This window comes from Aythya marila, assembly GCF_965140915.1.
Source record: "Aythya marila genome assembly, chromosome: 6".
In the NCBI taxonomy this organism is placed as follows: Eukaryota; Metazoa; Chordata; class Aves; order Anseriformes; family Anatidae; genus Aythya; species Aythya marila.
In genome coordinates, this window is record NC_139047.1 from 11,249,954 (window position 1) to 11,268,649 (window position 18,696).

The 18,696-nt window shown below is 53.3% G+C and overlaps 2 protein-coding genes across 3 annotated transcripts in view; one reads left to right on the plus strand and one right to left on the minus strand.

Moving 5' to 3' along the window:
* Positions 1 to 7,940, plus strand: part of COL6A2 (collagen type VI alpha 2 chain) — a 28,464-nt gene extending 20,524 nt beyond the window's left edge. The window contains exon 28 of one of the 2 annotated variants that reach the window (XM_082763426.1): positions 6,364 to 7,940. In XM_082763426.1, the coding sequence (XP_082619552.1) occupies positions 6,364 to 6,971 (608 nt within the window). In that variant the 3' untranslated portion in view covers positions 6,972 to 7,940. Of the gene's footprint in view, positions 1 to 834; positions 3,883 to 6,363 lie in introns of those variants that run through there. The other variant, XM_082763427.1, reaches the window with a different exon arrangement.
* Positions 7,941 to 8,538: 598 nt separating this feature from the next.
* FTCD (formimidoyltransferase cyclodeaminase) lies at positions 8,539 to 18,355 on the minus strand. Its single transcript, XM_082763476.1, has 17 exons — positions 18,181 to 18,355; positions 17,376 to 17,559; positions 16,915 to 17,043; positions 16,667 to 16,755; positions 16,323 to 16,502; positions 16,111 to 16,248; positions 15,656 to 15,787; positions 14,908 to 14,969; positions 14,340 to 14,469; positions 14,027 to 14,188; positions 13,760 to 13,803; positions 13,489 to 13,627; positions 12,950 to 13,045; positions 11,712 to 12,732; positions 11,321 to 11,356; positions 10,699 to 11,078; positions 8,539 to 9,428 (listed from the first exon to the last, which is right to left on the minus strand). Exons 1-14 carry the CDS (start codon positions 18,232 to 18,234, stop codon positions 12,646 to 12,648), a joined length of 1,626 nt encoding a protein of 541 aa, XP_082619602.1. The 5' UTR covers positions 18,235 to 18,355; the 3' UTR covers positions 8,539 to 9,428; positions 10,699 to 11,078; positions 11,321 to 11,356; positions 11,712 to 12,645.
* Positions 18,356 to 18,696: the final 341 nt, after the last annotated feature.

Below are 18,696 nucleotides of genomic sequence, written 5' to 3' on the forward strand. Positions count from 1 at the left end.
TCAATGAGTCACACGTGCAGAAAGAAGTTGGACTTTGTGGCCTTCTTTGTAATTACTGTTTTGTCCATTGTGAATATGCTGGACTAGTAGGTAGGAATTGGGTGGTTAAATTTCCATGTCATTTTCTGAGGCCTCTTCATTGATGTGCACTTAAAGTCAGTGTGAATCCCGTGGTTCCTCCATCATAAACATGGCAGAAAGTTAGTTGCCTTGCCACCAAATTGTGAAATGCTGTTCCTTCTATCACACCTGTAAGATACAATCATTTGGTCATAAGCATAGTGAGTTCACTTCTCAGAAATAGGCAACTGATTAACTTGTCTTACTTATTCCGTGCTTCTCGGGCTCTTCAGGATTTAGTAATTCCTTGTTCCCCAAGTCAGATGCCTCAGGCAGAGTCTGTACAAATATCTGGTTTGTCCCCAGCCTGTGGAAACACAGATGCATTAGGGTCTGTACTCCCCTTGTCTGGCCTCTCTGGGGTAGATCCTTTCCTATCGATGCTCTATCCCAGGTCCCTGTAAGGGCTGTTTTGCAGTGCACTGAGAGCCTTCCCTTCTTCACCAGTGATCTTTGGCTCCAGCCCTTCCTGTGAGAGCTGCAGGAAGGGTTCGGTTTCAGTGAGGGAGCCATGTCCCACTCTGCGACCTATATTCCAGCACCACTGTTGACACTTAGATCTTGAGATTTAAAATCTGGCTCTGATTTTTACTTCTCTGTCCCTCATAAGCTCTGTTCTCCTGTGGTGCAGTGTGCGTAGGAAGCCAGGTAGCATTCAGAGACACGGCCATTACTAGAAAGCCCTGAAAATATTCTTTTGACGCTCACTTGCAGATGACAGGAACCCTGGGAACGTAAACCCACTTATTTTCCGCCCCATGGAAGAGGGAGTCAACATAAATATCCCCAGCACCATACATTCGATCGCCCAGTTCCTAAACTCCACGCGGGAAACCCAGGACCCCAGAATGTACACCCAGCTGGTGGCCACTTTGGCCTTTACCGCCGAAAAAGCCAAGTTTGCCACTGGAAATGAGCGGCAAGAGTGGATGGACCTGTTCATTGACACCTTCAAAATGGTGCACAGCGAGATTGTGGGGGACCCAGAAACCGTGCTAGGGCTTTGCTGACATCTCTGTTCTAGATCATGCAAAGTGGGTGGAAGCAGAGAGTGAGCAGGGATGGAGAATTGTTTGGAGCTGCAATCATCTTTCCTTGAGTGCCTGTTTGGCAGAGGGGGCAGGTACATTGGCAGAAGCTTTTAGTTTAGGAGAAACGCAGGCAGTGAAAGAGCTTGGCTGGGCTCAGCCAGGGATATGACAAAAGTGGCAGACCTCTCCGGCTTGGCTGGGTGGCGAGCATGGCAGCTTTCTCCAGAGATGCTCTTGCTTTGCCTGCTGCTTTTCTGCAGGGGAGCTGCCAGGCCCTGGCAGGATGGCAGCACTGCCTTGGTCTCTGAGCCAGCCATGCCGCTGCTCTTTATTTTCCTGCTCCTGCCATGCTCTGGCAGCCTGGTGCATCCCAGTCCTCAGCTGCAGGTGAGTGGGAGGCCCCACTGCAGAGACTGGGGCACACGTGGCTGTGGGCCAGAGCCAGCCTCTTGGTGGCAGTGAGCCCAGTGATGCACTTTTCCTGCTCTTTCCTACGTTTGTCTTTGCTGACTGCTTCTGAAGCATCTTCTGTGTCCTCTTGCTGGCTTACTGTGAGGGCTCTCTTCAGGTCCTGCTAGCCAGTCATGTGGCAAGACTGGCAACGTCTCTTCTCTCTGCAGTCAGAGTTCCTGTACAGGCACTCAGTAAGCAGTTAGGGTTAGCGAAGGGGAAGAGCAAGGAGTACAAGAGGGGAGCATCCCTGGCTTTGCATCAAGAGCAGCAAAACCTGAGGAGTGCTTCTGTCAGAAGCTGTATAAGCTGTGTGCACCTTTTACTCTGCTTGTACACTCGTGTTTCCTTTGTCTTAATTAGCTATGTGTACTATTCATATCCAGGAGACAGAGGTTATATAGGACCAAGAAGTCCTAAGCAAAAATCCACGACTGCACAAACCTCTGTGATACATTACATAAGCTATTTAAAAGCAAGTATTTAAACTTGATGTAGTATAGTCCGTGAAATCCATACCCAGTGCTAGTTCGGTTCAGAGAGAGTACAGACCCACCACTAGTGCTGTGGATAGATTCACTTAGATGAGGAGTGGTATTTCCATGAGCTCAGCTACCACTGGTTTTCACAAAAAGTCAGGTAGATGACTGCCATTTGTGCCTCCAGAATATTTACTGACCTCTAAACCTGTAAGAAGAAAACAGAGCATTTTGCATGCCCATGCAAGTGTTTACTGCCAGCAAGTGGATCTTGCAGTCTCTCTAACTGACATGGTATTATTGCAATAAAGTATACTGAGCAAATGTCATATTTAATGGGCAGAATGGAGATGTACAGTCTTCAAAAATGTGGCTGGGCTATAATGCACTCCGTTGCAAGGTGTGTGAAGGGGAGCCAGTTGCCATACTGTAGCCAAGTTCAGAAACAAGCACTGGAACAAGGAACTTGCCCACTTTGAACATTTTACAGTGTTTTATTTCAGCTCCATTTCAACATCTGGGGCTTGCCAATGCAGGTTAGAAGTTTTCCAGTGACAAACACACAAGAGAGATGATTGTGTTGTTCAGCACATGAACAAGCCTGGCACGCAGCACCAAAAAGGAAAAAAAAGCTTCCAGCATTTCAGCACTTTTTGCTCCCAGTCTGTGCAATGCCAGGGAGTTTTCCGCTTCTGGGATATAATAGAGGGAAAAGGATTCAGAGAGCTTTAAATGGTGTGCTAGGAGTTTTAGGTGAAAGTCTAGCAAAAGTTTGAGGACCCGCCTGTGCTTGAGTCCATATGCTAATTTGTGGTCGTAATCCATGTATTCCAGATAGTCTGTGCAAAGCCACACTCCCTGTTTTGATTTTTACATGTACCCTAAAATTAGGATGTGACAGCCTACTGAGTCTGAATGACTGAATTCAGGGTAGTTAATTAAACTGCTCCAGCCATGATGCTAGAGGGAAAACCCCAAGGAAACACTGATTTGAAAAAAACTTCTCAAGGCTGGGACATCTTGCTGAGCAAGACTGGGATTGAACAAGATTTCAGAAAAGCAGATTTAGACCTCACCACTGTGGTTATTTCATTTCCTAGGACAGTATTAGAAACAAACTTTTTTACCTCTCAGAAACCTACAGCGAGCTTCAAAAAAAAAAACAAAAAAAAAAACAACTGAGAGAATGTCTTTGCCTAAGCAGTGTTTTGAGACAAAGGCATGTGGGTGCAGTGGTGGTTTGCTAACATAATCCTGGCTAATCCTCTGACAAAACCGGTTAGTTGTCATCGCACCTGCAGTTCCTTCAGTGATGGGGCAAAGCTGTTGTGCAGAGGGGACAGGTGAGAGAAATTTCTGCAGTTCTCTTTTTGTGCCACTCCTGTTAGGCAGCCTCAGCTGTTTCCTTGCACCTGGTATGCAGTGCAGTGAGCTGCAGGCATCCGTGCCGTGCTGTGAGACGCATTACAAGGACCAGTGCTCCAATTAAAAGCACAATGCGAAGATTTTAATTGGGCTAATCTGCGGTGGTGCTCCCAAGAGCTTATCTCACAGGACCACATACAGTTAAGGACAAGAATCTTGTTCCTTGCTGCAGGAAAGGGAACTCAGCTCCATGCTGCCCAGACATGGGAACCGACACGTGGTACTGAACAGGACAAACCCAAGGTTTTGCTGTCACTGTACTGCCCTGCTCATCTATGTTATATCCTCCTGGGATCACACAGTCAGCAGGCAGCCCTTTCCAGTTGTGAGGAGCATTGGGGAGTTTTTCTGGGGAACACGCCTGCAGTAGACGCTGGTAGAGAGCTGCCTGGAGAGCCAGCCACGTGTTAGGGAGCTGTGGGCAGCCTGATCTAGTGGGAGGTGTCCCTGCCCACGGCAGGGGGCTGGAACCAGGTGGTGCTGTGATTCTGTGATTCTGTTGGCCTCACCAAAGCTCCACAGAGGGACTCTTACATCTGCTTAACTAGGAGCTACTAATGATTGCTTTAGGTCATTTTGGAGTGTGAGGGGGCAGTTTGTGCTTGTAATCACAACATGGCTATGTGTAGGCAAACACTAGGGGAGACAGACTGGTAGCACTTCTCTGAGTCAATATGCAGCCCTTTCTTCCACCTGCTCACTTCCACCAGCTTTTCAGACCCCTACCCAGATTTCAGACTGTGGTTGAAGGGGGCATGCCTTTCCACCTTTCCCTTTTGTGACTGCACAGAGCAGGGGAGCACCTGGAGTTCACTGGTGCAGGTGCTGCCAAGGCAAAATTTCCTTGTGGCAGCAGCACCTGCATGCTGGGAACTGCAGCATCTATGTACCTATAGACAACATTTCTCAAAGAAGGTTGGCCAGAGGTGAGTACATAACTTTATTGCTTTAAAGGAATGAAGTACTGCAGTTGAATTTGGAAATGTTAAATATTAAAATTGCTCATGGGGAAAAACAGAATCACTAAGAGGTTGCTTTCTCCTTCAGTCAGAATTGACATTGCAGAAGCCTGTCATTTGCAGTAAGTCAGTGTACAGCAAGCACCATTCAAGACACACCATTATTATAGGTATATTTTACAGTGTGGGCTAAGAAATACAAGTCTGCAAGGTCAGGGAAAATGAAACAAAAGCAACCATGGGATTTAGCAATGTCCAGAGAGTTTGATTAAACTACAAGTACCTGTATCAGGTGTTTTATTATGTTTTATTATGGAAAGCAGTGGTATCAGATAGTCTTCGAGTTCAACAATATGCACACTCAGAGTGTCTACTACGCTGGGAGTAGAGTCCTCTGTTGCTGAATTCATTGCACACTGTCTAGTCTCAAGAGCACATGTATCCATTTTGCTTCAAGTACAGTTTTGCTGTTTGCCAAGTGTTGACTACACATGTATATATATACACACATCGTACTTTCATACTGAACAGTGATTTGTTTGTTGTTCACCTCATACAAGGAGTTACAAAACGCTTTGGTTCAGCATTCCACCATGCTGAATGCAGCCCCAGGTATAACGGCACTCAGCACGGAGGAAGCGCTTTGTCAAGTTGGATTTGTTCACTGTACAGAAATTCAACCTAATGTGATGTTCCTATCGTGAAAGTTGCCCCTCGATACCCAAAATGGATATTCAGGCTGGAGTTGCTCCAGAATCACCCTGTCCTTGCCAGTCATGCAACACAAGATGAGATCTGCTCCAGTGCCTTTTTGAGAGTCAGTCTCAGTCTGCGCCGCAGAATTGCTCTACAGTGCAATATGGTTTTTGGCCTGCTGCCACCATGCAGGAATACCTCAGGAGGTGGACAGCTACAGCACGTACATCACAAACCAGTACTGATGTTACAATTGTATTCCTGACTAGGGTTTTCAGTAGCGAAGGAACTCAGAAGAATTATTACACCAGAATGGAAGAAAATCCACCAAAGCAAAAGTGGAGGTCTTTCTTGAAGAAGCAGTGCATGCACATGAATGTCAAATGCATTACACACAACCACGGCAAAGTGACGAAAGAATGGTTCATAACTAGCACCTGGCTCCAAATATTGTAGTTTTATACCACTTTTTTTTTTTTTTCTGAGTTCACTCACTGCATATATTCATATGCCTACATGCCTTGCTTTATGGACAGGTGCTGTTCTGAGTGGCTGAAGGACAATGTCCCACTGTGTTTCATTTAAATGTTGGTCTTTGTTATTTATTACAAAAGCTGCTTTACAATGTGCAGGTGCACCAGCAGGGATAGAGCCCTGTTTTCCAACCATATGACCCGACCTTTATATAAACTCTTCAGGAATCGGTAATTACAGATTAAACTAATTTGGGTGAAAGGTATGAAATCAGCTTTATCCCTACAAATCTTTGTGTGAAAACTAACTCTGAAAGTAAGCCGCTCTCTAGAAATTACCGAGATGTAAGACAAGCACTGTGTGCTGTTGATCTTCGTATAGACCCCTTATATATAAAAGCTGGGCACTGCTCTAAGAAGGTGGCTGTAATTCTAGAGCTGAAATGCACAAAATGCTCAGACCTGTCTAATGCTTGGATGCTTCTGAAGGTCTATCCTAGGTCCTGGAATTAACATTCATTCCTCATGCTCAGGAACTGAGGGAATTGGAAGCAAAAGCCCAACATTACCAGCCACAAAGATGGGCTTTGGCATCATTGTGAGGCTTGTCCTTCTTTGGAAAAGTGTGCGCAGAGGCGACTGGAGCCCAAGCTGCATGAGGCAAGCCCCAACCTTATTCTGTAGGCTTTCTCATGCTCCCAACTTTCTTTTTTTTTTCTTTCTCCTGCAGAGCTTGCAGTGGCCCAGTGTACACAGCGCCCCGTTGACATTGTCTTCTTGCTTGATGGCTCTGAAAGAATCGGGGAGCAGAATTTCCACAGGGCCCACAACTTTGTGGAGGAGGTTGCCCGACAGCTCACACTGGCCAGGAGCAACAACGACAACATGAATGCCCGGATCGCACTGCTGCAGTACGGCAGTGAGAGAGAGCAGGACGTGGTCTTCCCACTGACCTACAACCTGACGGAAATCTCCAATGCGCTGGCACAGATCAAGTATCTGGACTCATCCTCCAACATTGGGTCAGCCATCATACACGCCATCAACAACATCGTGCTCAGCCCAGGAAACGGGCAGCGAGTTGCCCGGCGCAACGCTGAGCTCTCCTTTGTCTTCATCACCGATGGCATCACAGGAAGCAAGAACCTGGAGGAGGCCATCAACTCCATGAAGAAGCAAGACGTCATGCCCACAGTAGTGGCTCTGGGGAGTGATGTAGACATGGATGTCCTGCTGAAGCTTGGCCTTGGGGACCGGGCAGCCATCTTCCGGGAGAAGGACTATGACAGCCTCTCCCAACCCAGCTTCTTTGACAGGTTCATTAGGTGGATATGTTAATTGAATAGAGTGCACATGTCCTCCTCTCACCAGTATACACACCCCAGATATTACCTGTTCTATTTTCTTCTCTCTGTATTGTTGCTAGCAACTCTGAGCTGGCCTAGAACAGTGTGTATGCAGCTGCCCTCTGGGTCCTCCTTTCTGGCCAAAATTCAGACCTCTCTTTTGATTTTCATGATGAAAAGTCACATATCTTACATTTATGGTGCTAATTAAAACCAAGATCTAAGCAGGATACAGAGCCATATGAAGTATGTCTGTAAAGCTTTACACACACCAAGCCATGCCTTGTGTATGAACTGTTACCCTTGGAGGGCTTCTCAGAGAAGCGAGAAACGTTTCCAGTTTAGTAGGACAAATGATCATCTCTAGTGTACAAAAACTCCCCATCTCCTTGAGCATCCTTTGAGGAGATTTATAATTGTGCCATCACCCATTTTTTTAGCAAGCCCTTTTCCCAATTATATCATCCTTTTTGTCCTCTTGGGATTTCTGCCCCTGAGAGGACTGAGCAAGTTTCTGACACATCCTGTGCTGCTTGAAGCGCTCAGTGACTTGCTTTTCTTTTGCATGGCCCTTGGTTGTTTGCTCCTTTTTCCCTGGGAGCAATGGGATGTTTAGAAGTTTTGCTGCCTTCAACAGCTGTCTGCAGGTGCTCCTTTTGGTGCTCTATCAATCCTAAATTTCACAGGTCAGCTTAAAGACCTTCATTCTCCTTCACTTCTTTCAGCCATTCCAACTTTCACCAGAACCTGTTCATTTATTATAGCACCCAAAATACTGGCTGAGAGGGGCAGCATGCCTCCCAGCAACTCACAGAATACTGTGCAGCACGTGGAGCTGCCTTCGTGTCATCCCAGAGTGCTCAAAGTAGCTATGGTGCCTTCTTCCCACCAGTATCTCCTGAACAATACCCAGATTTGAACTTGAATTTTGCTGCCTGCAAAAATAAACAAATAAACTCTTCTCACCCTATTTTGAAAAAGCCTCTTTATCCTGTAGTTTATCTCGTCTCTCTTTTTTTTTGTTGTTTGTTTCTAATGAGCAGCTGATGCTCCCCTCGGTGTTAAGCTGGTAAGTCAGGATAAGTTTGTCTTCTTCATTTCCTTGAAAATGCTGGAGCACAAGGCCAGGGGTCCATGCAGCACAGGGCACTGCTGAAGTCCTGAAGGACCACAGGAGGCTAATGGGTCCCCTCCAGTTCTCCTCACTACCCAGCACCTCCAGTTCCCTCGCAGATCTGTTCCTCTGCCCCAACCCCACACATCCACAGTGCCCATTGAGACCCTCATCTCCCAGCAATGCCTTCACCCCTCCCCAGTTCACGTTCCCTTGGCGCAGGGCTGCTGGTCAGGCACGTTAAGGGAGGTGAAGAGCAACAAGAGCTCAGCCACCTCCTCCAGCTGCTCTGGCCCAGGGATGGCACCACACAAGGTGCCCTTTCCCAGCCTGGCTCTGGGAGCTGGCACAGAGGTTCACTCATCAGACACAGGTTTCACCCCCAGTAGGCATTTAATCATCACAGCTCACATAAACCACAGTACAGAGAGTGCAAACACACGGGCAGAGTTAGAAAAATGATTTAATGAGCAAAAGATGTAAAAAGAAAGGACAAACTGTGGTGATCAGGCAAAGGGCTTAGCCAGACAAGCATGCTGACCGGCCGCATTTTACATAAAACCAACCCTTTTTTACCCTTTTCTACCTGTCCCTCCTCTTTGGTACTCCTGTTCCCCAGGCCCCCTGCACACCTCCATGGGCTTGCAGAGCTCTCCGTTTTCTGCACCCTCCCAGTCTGGGGCCACTTGGTTCACAATCTTATCAGCTGCAAGGCTCAGCCTTCCTGCAAATGGCCCCTGTAGTTCATTAGCTCACCAATTAGTGGGAGGTTTGCTTATTGTGATTTCTTCCCACCTGAGCAGTCCTCCCTCAGATTATTCTGCTGGAATAAATGTTCCTATATTTTCATATGTTCTCATAGGTTAGTGTAACTGACCAGAGCTGGTTCCTATCACTTCCTCTCTTTCTTATTACCCCGTGTTGCCTTGGAATGGGGCCCTTGACCACTATGCAGCTGGCATCATGCCAGAGGGACAAACAACCACCGACTGCTGACCAGCACGTGAAATTTTGTGTGCTGTTACCCACAGTCTTGGGGATGGCCCTCAGTGTGGGATGAGAGCCCCTTCGCACTAAAGACAGGCCAGAGCTGCTGCTTGTCCTCTTACGGTGATTCCAGGTCAAACAATTTACAAACTAAAAGCAAGAAAATCACTCAACAGGCAAAATGCAGACCACAGAGACAGCAGACAGGGGCAGAAGAGCAAGCAGGTAGTTCCTGTGGGATATTTGTCTTCATATGCTGTCTCCTCCGGGGCTTCACCACCGTGCGGGTGGAACGTGTCCTCTTCAGTCGGAATCGGAACTGCTCGAGCTGCTCGAGCTGCTTGAGTGCTGGAGAAGGAACAGATGAAACCGGTTCAGGATAGCACAGAAACAACCCTCTTCCACACCACTTCTGGCAGGTGCTAACGGCTGCAGGCGTGAGACCTGGGGACTTGTCCAGGGACATTTTGGCTCCATGAATTCCCCCCAGTGCAGGGTGCCCACTGCCTACAGCTGCTGCGGGAAGAAGGGTGCCTGTTCGTAGAGCCCAGCTGGGTCGAGGTTGAGCTGGAAGCAGCCACAACGCACGCCCACAGTTTAATCACCACCAAAAGGTGTGCCCTCAGGTGTGTACACAGGCTGAGCTGCAAGCTGGTAATTACCAGCAGCAATGCCAGGGGCTGTGGCCATGCAGAGGGTCATGATTTGCAGCATCACGGCCTCAGACAGTAAACCTCTGCCAAGCTACCTTGGCATTGAGATGAAATGGCTACTAATAAAATGATGCCGGTGTTTATTGCAGTGCTGTCACATGACATATTTTTGAGCTAGGCACTGTTGTATTTCTGCCACGGTGCTTGGCAGATATGATTATGAGCACATTGTGGGAGGGCTGTTTTTTTATTGTTATCTCTCAAGGCTGTTCAGGACAATTAAACAAACCCCAGAAGGGTTGTGGTCTCTGCCAGCAAAAGCAAATGTCCAGGCAAATCACCTTACAAGCAATCAAATACCAAAAGGAGCTGAGGGTTTGCATTGTGTGGGAATTGCATCTAGGTTGGATGGTGGAACTGGGGTTTTGTTCTGCAGCCCTTCACTCAGGCCTGTCTGGATAGCACCCATCCCTAGGAGATCATTTGCTGCAGTATCTCCACCCAGCAGAGACACAGAGCTACTGACTACCCTAAGATTTTTTTTTTCTATCCTTTTTTTTTTTTTTTCTCCTCTTCTGGATGGGAAGGATATTTGAAAGGGAGCTGCACTGGTCCTCTGATGTGGGACACTGAGCAGACATGGTTCACAAGGTCTGGGTAAGCAGAAGGAAGATGTGGGACTTAACACACTGCATGGTGCACCCTGAGCTGTGGCATTCCACTGCTCTGAGTGGCTTCAAGGAACTTCACAGATAAGGTATCTAAAGACTCATTTGAAATGACTCATGCTTGCCTATTTATAAAACAAAAGGGAGTCTCCAATTAAAAACAAAACCAAAACAAAACAAGAAGCCCTTGGCAGCCCATGAGCTCATTCCAGCTGTAGCAAGGCAAAGGGGAACATGCAGGGGGTGCAGGGGACCATGACAGAGAGCTTGGGGCAGCTGCGGCCACCACACTCTTACCTTGCCACTGTGGTGCTTGTGGGACTTGGAGTGCTTCTTCTTGTGCTTCTTATGGTGCTTCTTGTGGCAGCCAGGGTGGGCTGGTGGGCACCCCGGTACCCCTGGTGGGGGATGCTCATGGTGGTGGTGTCCCGGTGAGTGGTGGCCTGGTGGGTGGTGGCCCGGTGGGTGATGTCCCGGCGGGTGGTGGCCCGGCGGGTGGTGGCCAGGTGGTGGGGGGACACAGGGGAAGGCAGCTGGGTGTCCTGGCTGACAAGCCCCAGGGACGCTGGGGGGCACTGCCGGGTAGCCAGGATAGGGCCCAGATGAGTTGCAGGACCCTGGGTATGGGTATGTCGGAGGGGCAGACGGGCAGATCTGCACCTGCGGAGGTGGCGCTCCTAGGAGGAAGAGGGGGACTGTAAGTGAGCAGAGCCTGGAGAGGCAATGTAGGGAGCTGGGGTACCTGTGCACCCTAGGGACCCCACCTGGTCTACCCCCTCTTCTCAAACGATGCCCCACACCCCTTTGATGCACAGGCAGTCCTTTGGGGTGCCTGTGGTGGCTGCACTGAGCTCCTCCCCAAGCCCCAGTGACTGTACAGTACCCAGGGGCAGCCGGCCCCAGCCCCACGGACACTCACCTTGGTTGGGGTTCCACATCCTTCACTGGCTCCGAGCTGCAAAGGAAAGGACAGGCACAGTCAGCACTCCCCAGCAGTACATGGCCACGGTGTGGGGCTTCCCCTGGGGGCACCCTGGAGGGGACAGGGGGCATCCTGTCCTCCCCAGGGATCCTGAGAGTGGCTGCCACCACTGCCACCACCACCACTCCCAGCATACGATTTCCATCACGAATAGAAAAAAATGCACCAACTCCAGCCCAACACAAGTCTCCCATGTGTCCCGGAGCAAGCCAAACCCATGCACCCAGCAGGAGCATAAGGGGTTGGGGACACCGTGTCCTGGCCCTGCACCAGCTCTGGTGCCCCCCAGTGCATCCCAGCCCCACCAGTGGGGACCGCCTCTGCTCACCCGCCGTGCAGAACAGAGCCCTCTGTAAGCACCACAGCCCCGACTGCTCTCCTCAGCGTGGCTCTCCTGAGGCAGTGAAGCCAGCCCGTGGGCACCCCTTAAATACAAAATACAGGGCCCTGCCCAGCCGGGGTGACACCGGAGAGCAGCGAAACCTGCAGTCACCATGGGCACGGGGAGACGTCAGCGCGCCGCTCCCACCCAGCACAAAGGTCCTGCAGGGCTGGAGAAAACACGGGAGGGAGGGTGCTGGCGTCAGGTGATGGGTGAGTCAGGCGTCCCTGCCTTGAACCCTGGCGCAGTGCCCCCGGCATGGGTAAAGTGCCCGGGGGACAGTGTGGGGATCACGTCCCCACTGGGGCTGCTGTAGGGCTGGGGGGCTCGGGGCCCTGCCGATGACCGCTGGGAAAAGGGGGCTGGGGGTGAACAGGTTGAGCTCAGGGTGCTGCGACAGCCTGACATCTGCCACCAGACCCAGCCCTTCCTCTCCGGGGAGCTGTGCAGAGGGGGTAGAGCTCCCCCAGTGCCACCCAGTGCCATCCCCGCCACCTCCCAGTGCTGCCCCGTGCTTGGCAGTGCTCCCTCCCTGCCATGCACCAGGCTCATCATGCGCCGCCGGGATGCTGTACCGCTAGGGACATGGCCCTGGTGCCTGGCCCTGCCCCAGCCCCGCGTCAGGAGGGTGTCTCAGGGTGATTCTGGGCACAGAGACATGCAGGCAGGTGAGGGCCCACACCTGCAGCACCACAGGGTCCCCGCTTTGGTCAAAGAAGGTCCAGCGCAGGCAGGGGACATAACACTGGGACTGGTCTGAGCGGAGCAGCTCCCCTGGGGTGGGTGCCGAAGGAGCCCAGGCAGCAATGAGTGTGTTTCCCAGCTGTATTTGTGTATCCCCCCCACCCCGTGCATCTCCCGGCCCAGCCCTCAGCGCCTCTCAGGCCACCCGCTTCTCCAGCAGCGCCAGCACGAGTGCCAAGCCTTGCTTCGCCTCCTCCAGCAGCCCGGAGACCTTCTGCGACATCTGCAGGGGAAGAAGACGGATCATTTCCAGACAGAAGGACTGACAAGGCCCCCACTGCCCACCCTCCAAGCTCTGCCACGTCTCAGTGCCCATCCTGGCACTGAGGTGTCCTTGTGCCCACAGCCCCTCCACACGGGGTCCCAGGGGCCACATCTCCCGCTCTGTCCAGCCTCATCCCCACCTCCAGGGCAGGCGCACACTTCCAGCCCCTGCTTACCGCAAGCTTGAACTTCTCATCCGTTATGTCTTTGAGGTTGATCATGACATTGAAATAGGCTCCAAACACAGCAGCTTCCAACATTTTGGCTCCCACCTATGAAAAGAGGCTTCTGGAAAGCTCTCCTCCTGGACCAGCTGCACTTCATGGTCTGGCAGCAGGGCAGACCCTCGCGTTACAGTTTGGATCTCTGCTGCCATGACAGCTGCCCTGGCCTGCCATGGGAAGCAGCACCTTCCCACCACGTTCAGGACATGGCTTTGCTGTGGGAAACATTTCACGACCTTGCCACGGATGTGAAAACTCAGGCAAGGGCTGGTGGAGATCAGCTTTCCATCCTGAAAGGCTCACAGTGTGCCAGAAAGTGAATAGGTAAAAAGCAGTGGCCAGTTTGGGAAGCGATGCTGGCTAGATGTGTCCCCTGCACAGGTCAAACTGTGGTGGAAAATCTGGTGTGGACAGGCAGTGAGCTCTGAAGCCCCAGCCAGGACAGTGTGTGAACCCTGCGGCCACAGAAGGTCCTAAGCATGGGGCTGTACCTGGATGTCGGATTTGCAGGCCAGGTTGCAATGCTGTGCCAGCTCCTTCAGTGGGGGCCAGAGCCTGTTCACCTTCTCTGCCAGGGTGAAGGGCACTTTCACAGCTGTCTTCAGCCCCTGCTGCATGGCAGCGCCACGCCTGGGATAGAGGATAGCCCTAGGTGAGCACTGGGACGAGCCCAGGCTAGGCGTGCTTGTGCAAAAGCTGGGGTGCAAGCTTGTGTGCAAGCTCCCACCACCACCACAAGCCCTCACCAGTCTGAGGGCTCACCTTTCCCTCTCTTCAGGGGTGTTTTTTGGCAGCTTCATAGCTTCCTGCAGGCAAGGAAAAGGAAGTTTAGTGGACTGGGGTGCTCTGAGATCCCATGTGTCTTCCACCAGGGGCCACAGCGGAACCAGTAGGTCCCTCACTTGTGCTCAGGCTCCCTCCCCAGCTGATGCCCCTTCCCCCAGTCCTGCTCCAAAGAGCACCGGGGTGTGGTGCTGCTGGCAAGCCCCCCCGTTGCCCACGGCAGGGCTGCTCTTGGTGAGACCTCACCATGTAGCTGCTGAAGGCCTGGGAGTCAGCATCCACCATCGCCACCAGCTCGTCCATGGCCTGGTGGAAGGGAGGGATCAGCTTCCTCATGATGGGATCCAGCTCCTCGAACTGCCGCTTGCCGTAGCTCATCAGCCCCACCATGCAGCCCAGGGCTGCTCCCTGTGAGGGCACAGTGCTGAGTTCTCCAGCAGGGCACAGCCACTGCACCAGCTCTCCTCACCGAAGAGCCCCCCGGGTGCCTGGAGAAGTACCCAGGAGGGCAGGGAAGGACCCCCTTGGGGAGAAACCCCCCTGTGGGCAGGCCACGTACCAGAGCGGCCGCAGCTGCAGCCACCGAGCCTCCTCCTGGTGCTGCTGTCCTCCCGCCGACTGCTCGCACAAAGGCTCCCAGCGGCTTTGCCACCAGCCCCTTGTCCTCCTCTCCTGCCTGCACCAGGTACCTGTGGCACACCGTGGGTCAGACCACCCCTGTGCTGGCAGCCACCACCACCCAACCTCTCCTCATCCCTCTCTGCTGGGTTTTCATCTACCCCTTGGCCCACGGGTGATTGGAAAAGGGGGGACAGCGCTCTGCTGGGAGTCCCAGAAAATCAGCAGGAGAAGGAGCCAGGTAGCCTCCTGGTGATGGCAGGGGTTGCTCTGCATGAGAGGAGCATCTCACTGCAAGCAGCATTTGATGGGATAGAAATGCACCCAGATGCTGGCTTGGGCTCTGAAGCCATATCCCAGGGCAAGGGGACAAGGACTTATAAGCGCACGCCCTGACTTCCAAGTGGGTTTCACTTTCCCAAATCAATCTCAGCGCAAGAGGCTTGCAGCAGGATCCCCCGGCCTGGGCAGAGATGGGGACAGTGAGGAGCAGCAGGAAGGGCCCCTACTCGATGATGCGCTCCCGGGGGTTGAACGGAGACAGGGAGTCCAGGCCCAGCCGGCTGACCACCTGCAAGGAGCAGCACCACCGTGTCAGCCCCAGCCGGCTCCGTGCGCCCCGCCAGCACCTCCCGCTGCATCCTCTTGCATCCTCACGCCCTGATTTTAATTAATGTTGGGTGGTTTGGCCCTGGGAAAGGGCTGCAGGAGTGACCACCCGAGGCGAGGAAAGCTGGTGCCACACGTAGCTCCCACCCCCAAGGTAGGGGTGGTGTGCGGCCGCCCACGAGTGCCTGAAACTGCACCGATAAATGTTTAGCTCACTCTTATCTAGCACATTCCTGATAGGGTGGTAAAGTCCCTCCCCACTCCCTTCCCTGCTGGAGCTGAAAAGCAGAACCTGCCTCCTTGTTTCCAGCTTATACCGGAGCTGGGACAGTGCCCTTGAGCTGTGGGGAGGTGTCCTTTCCCTCACAGCCTCTGTGCAGGCAGGCTGGGCAGCTGCTGCCTGTAATTTGTCCTCCTCAGATGGGGTCTCTGTTCCCCTGAGCATCCTCAGGACTGTAAGCCAGTTTGTCCCAGTCACTATCCCCTCACAGATTTCTAGGCACCATCCCTCAAGCCAGGTGTTACAGGTCACCCAACATGCCTGTGGCTTGTCCTGGTCCCAAGTCCCTGCTCAGCGGCATTTTTGGAATCTGGGGGGTCTTACTTGTACTCCCGCCCTTGTCTCAGTGTTGGGAAGACCCACTTTACCAGCTTGATCTTGTGTTCCTCCTCCAGGATGAAGAGTTTTTCCTTCTTGATGTAAAACTCTGCTGCGTCGAGCATGGCCTTCTTTGGGACAAGCCCTACCAGCTGGGACCCCACCACAGGGAGATTCAACGCCTGCAAAGGACATCAGAAACAGGAGAAAAAGGACATCAGATCCAGGAGAAAAAGGCCCCAGAGCTGCCTTTTCTGCCTCCGCTGCCACCCCAGCCTGGTGGCTCCTATCCCTTCCCAGGACCTGGGGGGCTCATGGAGAGCCTCCAATGTGGCTCCTGCCATGTGGAGATAAGCCAGAAGCTGAGGTTAGCAACAAGTTGCTGAGCTTTTGGAGTTTACATGGGGGTCAGGTCTCTGCCCAGCTTGGATGAGCTGAGTATAAGAGAAAGCAGAGCCCAGCTGTGGGCTGAGCACTTGGAGGGAGAGCACCGTGCACTACCCACCTCTGCGTCACGGCAGACCTCCTCATAGACGGCGTGGAGTGGCGTAGCCTCAAAGTCCAGCAGGTTGGTGGAAACCTGGGCTATGTTCTCCTCCTCCAAATACCAGCCGATGCCCTGCACCTTCTTCAAGCGTCCAGGCTGCGGAGAACCCCTGTGGTCAAGGTGGCAGCCCAGCCCAGGAGAAGCGGGGTCAGCGGGCAGCACGGGGGTACCTGGCTGGAGCCGCGGCCCTGCTCGCGGATGTTGAGGGCGATGCGGTGCGCCAGCTCCTTGGTGCACAGCAGGTTGATGTTGTACGCGATGAGGAAGGTCCGGGCCCCTGTCACTGTGGCCCCCCACCGGGGGACAAAGGTTGGGGGCCCGAAATCGGGAGCCCACTCAGGTTTCTTGAGCTGGGGAGGGAGGAGAGCACGTGGGTGCTGGTGAGCAGCATGAGCTGCCCTCCTGGAGGTGGCTCCTCCCAAGCAATCACCCAGGAAAGGAGGCTCACTCCCCCTGGCACCAAGGTTTGGCTGGAGCAAGGCTCACATCTCCCGTCCCACAAAGCCAGGCTCACCTTCTCGGGGAGTGCCTCGTACTCCCCGGCACGGATGGCAGGTAGGGTTCTCCTGCTCTCCTCTCGGGCCGCCTCTCCGTACAGGTACACTGCAAGGCAGGGCGGTGGTGAACAAGTTGTCTACCAGGGTCTGCCTTTGCCTACTGGGGGGAGTGCCCCCTTCTGCCCTTGGTGAAGCTTGTGTAAAAGAAGCGCTGGGGGTATGCAGGGGGACAGGGGCCCAGCTGGGCGGCCCAGCTCTCACTCACCAGGCACCCCCAGCTCTTCCGACAAGCGCTGCCCGAAGACGTGAGCACAAGCAACGCACTCCTCCATGCTGACGTTCATCACTGGCACAAAGGGGCAGACGTCCAGGGCCCCCATGCGAGGATGTTCACCTAGGGCCGGGGCAGAAATCAGGATGGGAGCCCAGAAGGGCAAGCAGACAAGGAGGGATGAGGGCCCTTTCCCTGCTGCTTTTGCAGTCTGAGCACTGTCACGGCAAGGAAAGTGCAGTTTGCAGCAGCAATGCCTGCTCCAGCCTAGGGACAGGACAGATGCAGCCCCTCTGGATTGGGAGGATGAGCAAGAGCTCGGTGTGGTCTCACCAGCATCCCTCCTACAGTGCTGGAAACACTCTGTGCTTGCCCTCTGGCAGCACTTTGGTGCCTGCTCTTCCTTCCAGCTGAGGCAGGGGCTCTGCCCAGGCTGGGTGCAGAGGGTTGCTCACCCGTGTGCTGGCTCATGTCGATGAGCTGCCCGGCCACGCGGGCTGCGCTCAGCGCCCCTTCGACGACAGCTTCAGGGGTCCCCACGAAGGTGTAGACGGTACGGTTGGTGGAGGCACCAGCGTCCACATCCAGCAGCACGCAGCCAGGTGTCCGGGAGATGGCCTGCCCCAGTGCCTCGATCACCTGCCAATGGGGGCAAGCTGGCTGGGCTGGCGAGGCTCCCACTGAAGCCCCGGCAGCTGTGCAAGGTGAGGATGCCTTTTCTCAGGTGTCTCCACCCTGCTCCCACCGGTGCAGGGGATGCACCTATCATCAGGCTCATCAGGAAGGAGGTGAGGATGCAGGACCTAGGGGCATGAGCATCCAGATCCCAGCCAGGGGATCTGGGACTCTGTGACAGCCCCCAGGTAGCCCCAAGCCCTGGGAGAGCTGCTGTGTGACAGAGAGCTCCATCACAAGTTGCTGTCCCTGAGGACACTGTCCCCTGCAAGCTTCAAAACAGATTTGGCTCCACAAAGCCCATTCCCCAGGGGAAGCAGCAGTTTTTCAGCAATTTTAGGTCTGCTGACCTGCACCACTGTCAGGGGCAAAGTGCAGCCTGAAGCGGGTGCCCAGCACAGGCAACATTGACCTGGCTGGCGTGTTTGATTTCATTTGGCCCAGAAATAATGGAAAAGTACCAGAGAAGTACAGGAGTACTGGAAAACTATAAGCCAGGCTGCAAATCACGGGGCAAAACCCATTGCAGGACATATGGGAGCCCAGCTGCCCACCACCCACCACTGCCCACCCCTCGACCCTCACCTCCTTATTGCACCCCTCCGAGAAGTTGGGGACACACTCCACCATCTTGGCCATGGTCCTCGGCTCTGCCCGAACCCCGTGGCCCCAGGCTCGGCTCCTCAAGCTGCGTGGGTTTTTCTGGCTGTTCCAGTCCTGCTGGGAAGCAGCAGCGTTCCCAGCACCCAGCCGGTTGCCTCTTGCCCAGCACCAGGGTTTCTCATTAACTGCATTGATCTGCAGCCAGCAGACAGAAAGGGTATTGGATCAGCAGCACGGGGGGGCTAGGACTGAAATGCCCTTGTGGGGCTTGAGCAGCACGTCCTCAGCAAGCTCCAACAGAAATGACCCGTCAGTGCCCACTAATGACTAGGACAAGGTGGCACAATGTGAAGAAAAGCAAAAGTTCCCCGCTCCACCCATCCCCAGGGGCTGCCCCACAGGACTGCCCCTGGTACAGGCAGATCAGCAGCAGGCCAGTGGCGCCTGCAGGGCTGAGACCACAAGGGATGGGGACACGGAGGACAGGAGCACAAAGGC

Bases quoted from the DNA above. Each gene is read 5' to 3' on its own strand.
- FTCD (XM_082763476.1), bottom strand. From the start codon at position 18,234: ATGGCCAAGATGGTGGAGTGTGTCCCCAACTTCTCGGAGGGGTGCAAT. The intron at 14,970-15,655 runs GTAAAGTGGGTC...TGCTCCTTGCAG, and splicing joins AGGAACACAAGATCAAGCTG to GTGGTCAGCCGGCTGGGCCT. The intron at 14,470-14,907 runs GTAGGGGCCCTT...GGTGTGCCACAG, and splicing joins CCCCGGGAGCGCATCATCGA to GTACCTGGTGCAGGCAGGAG.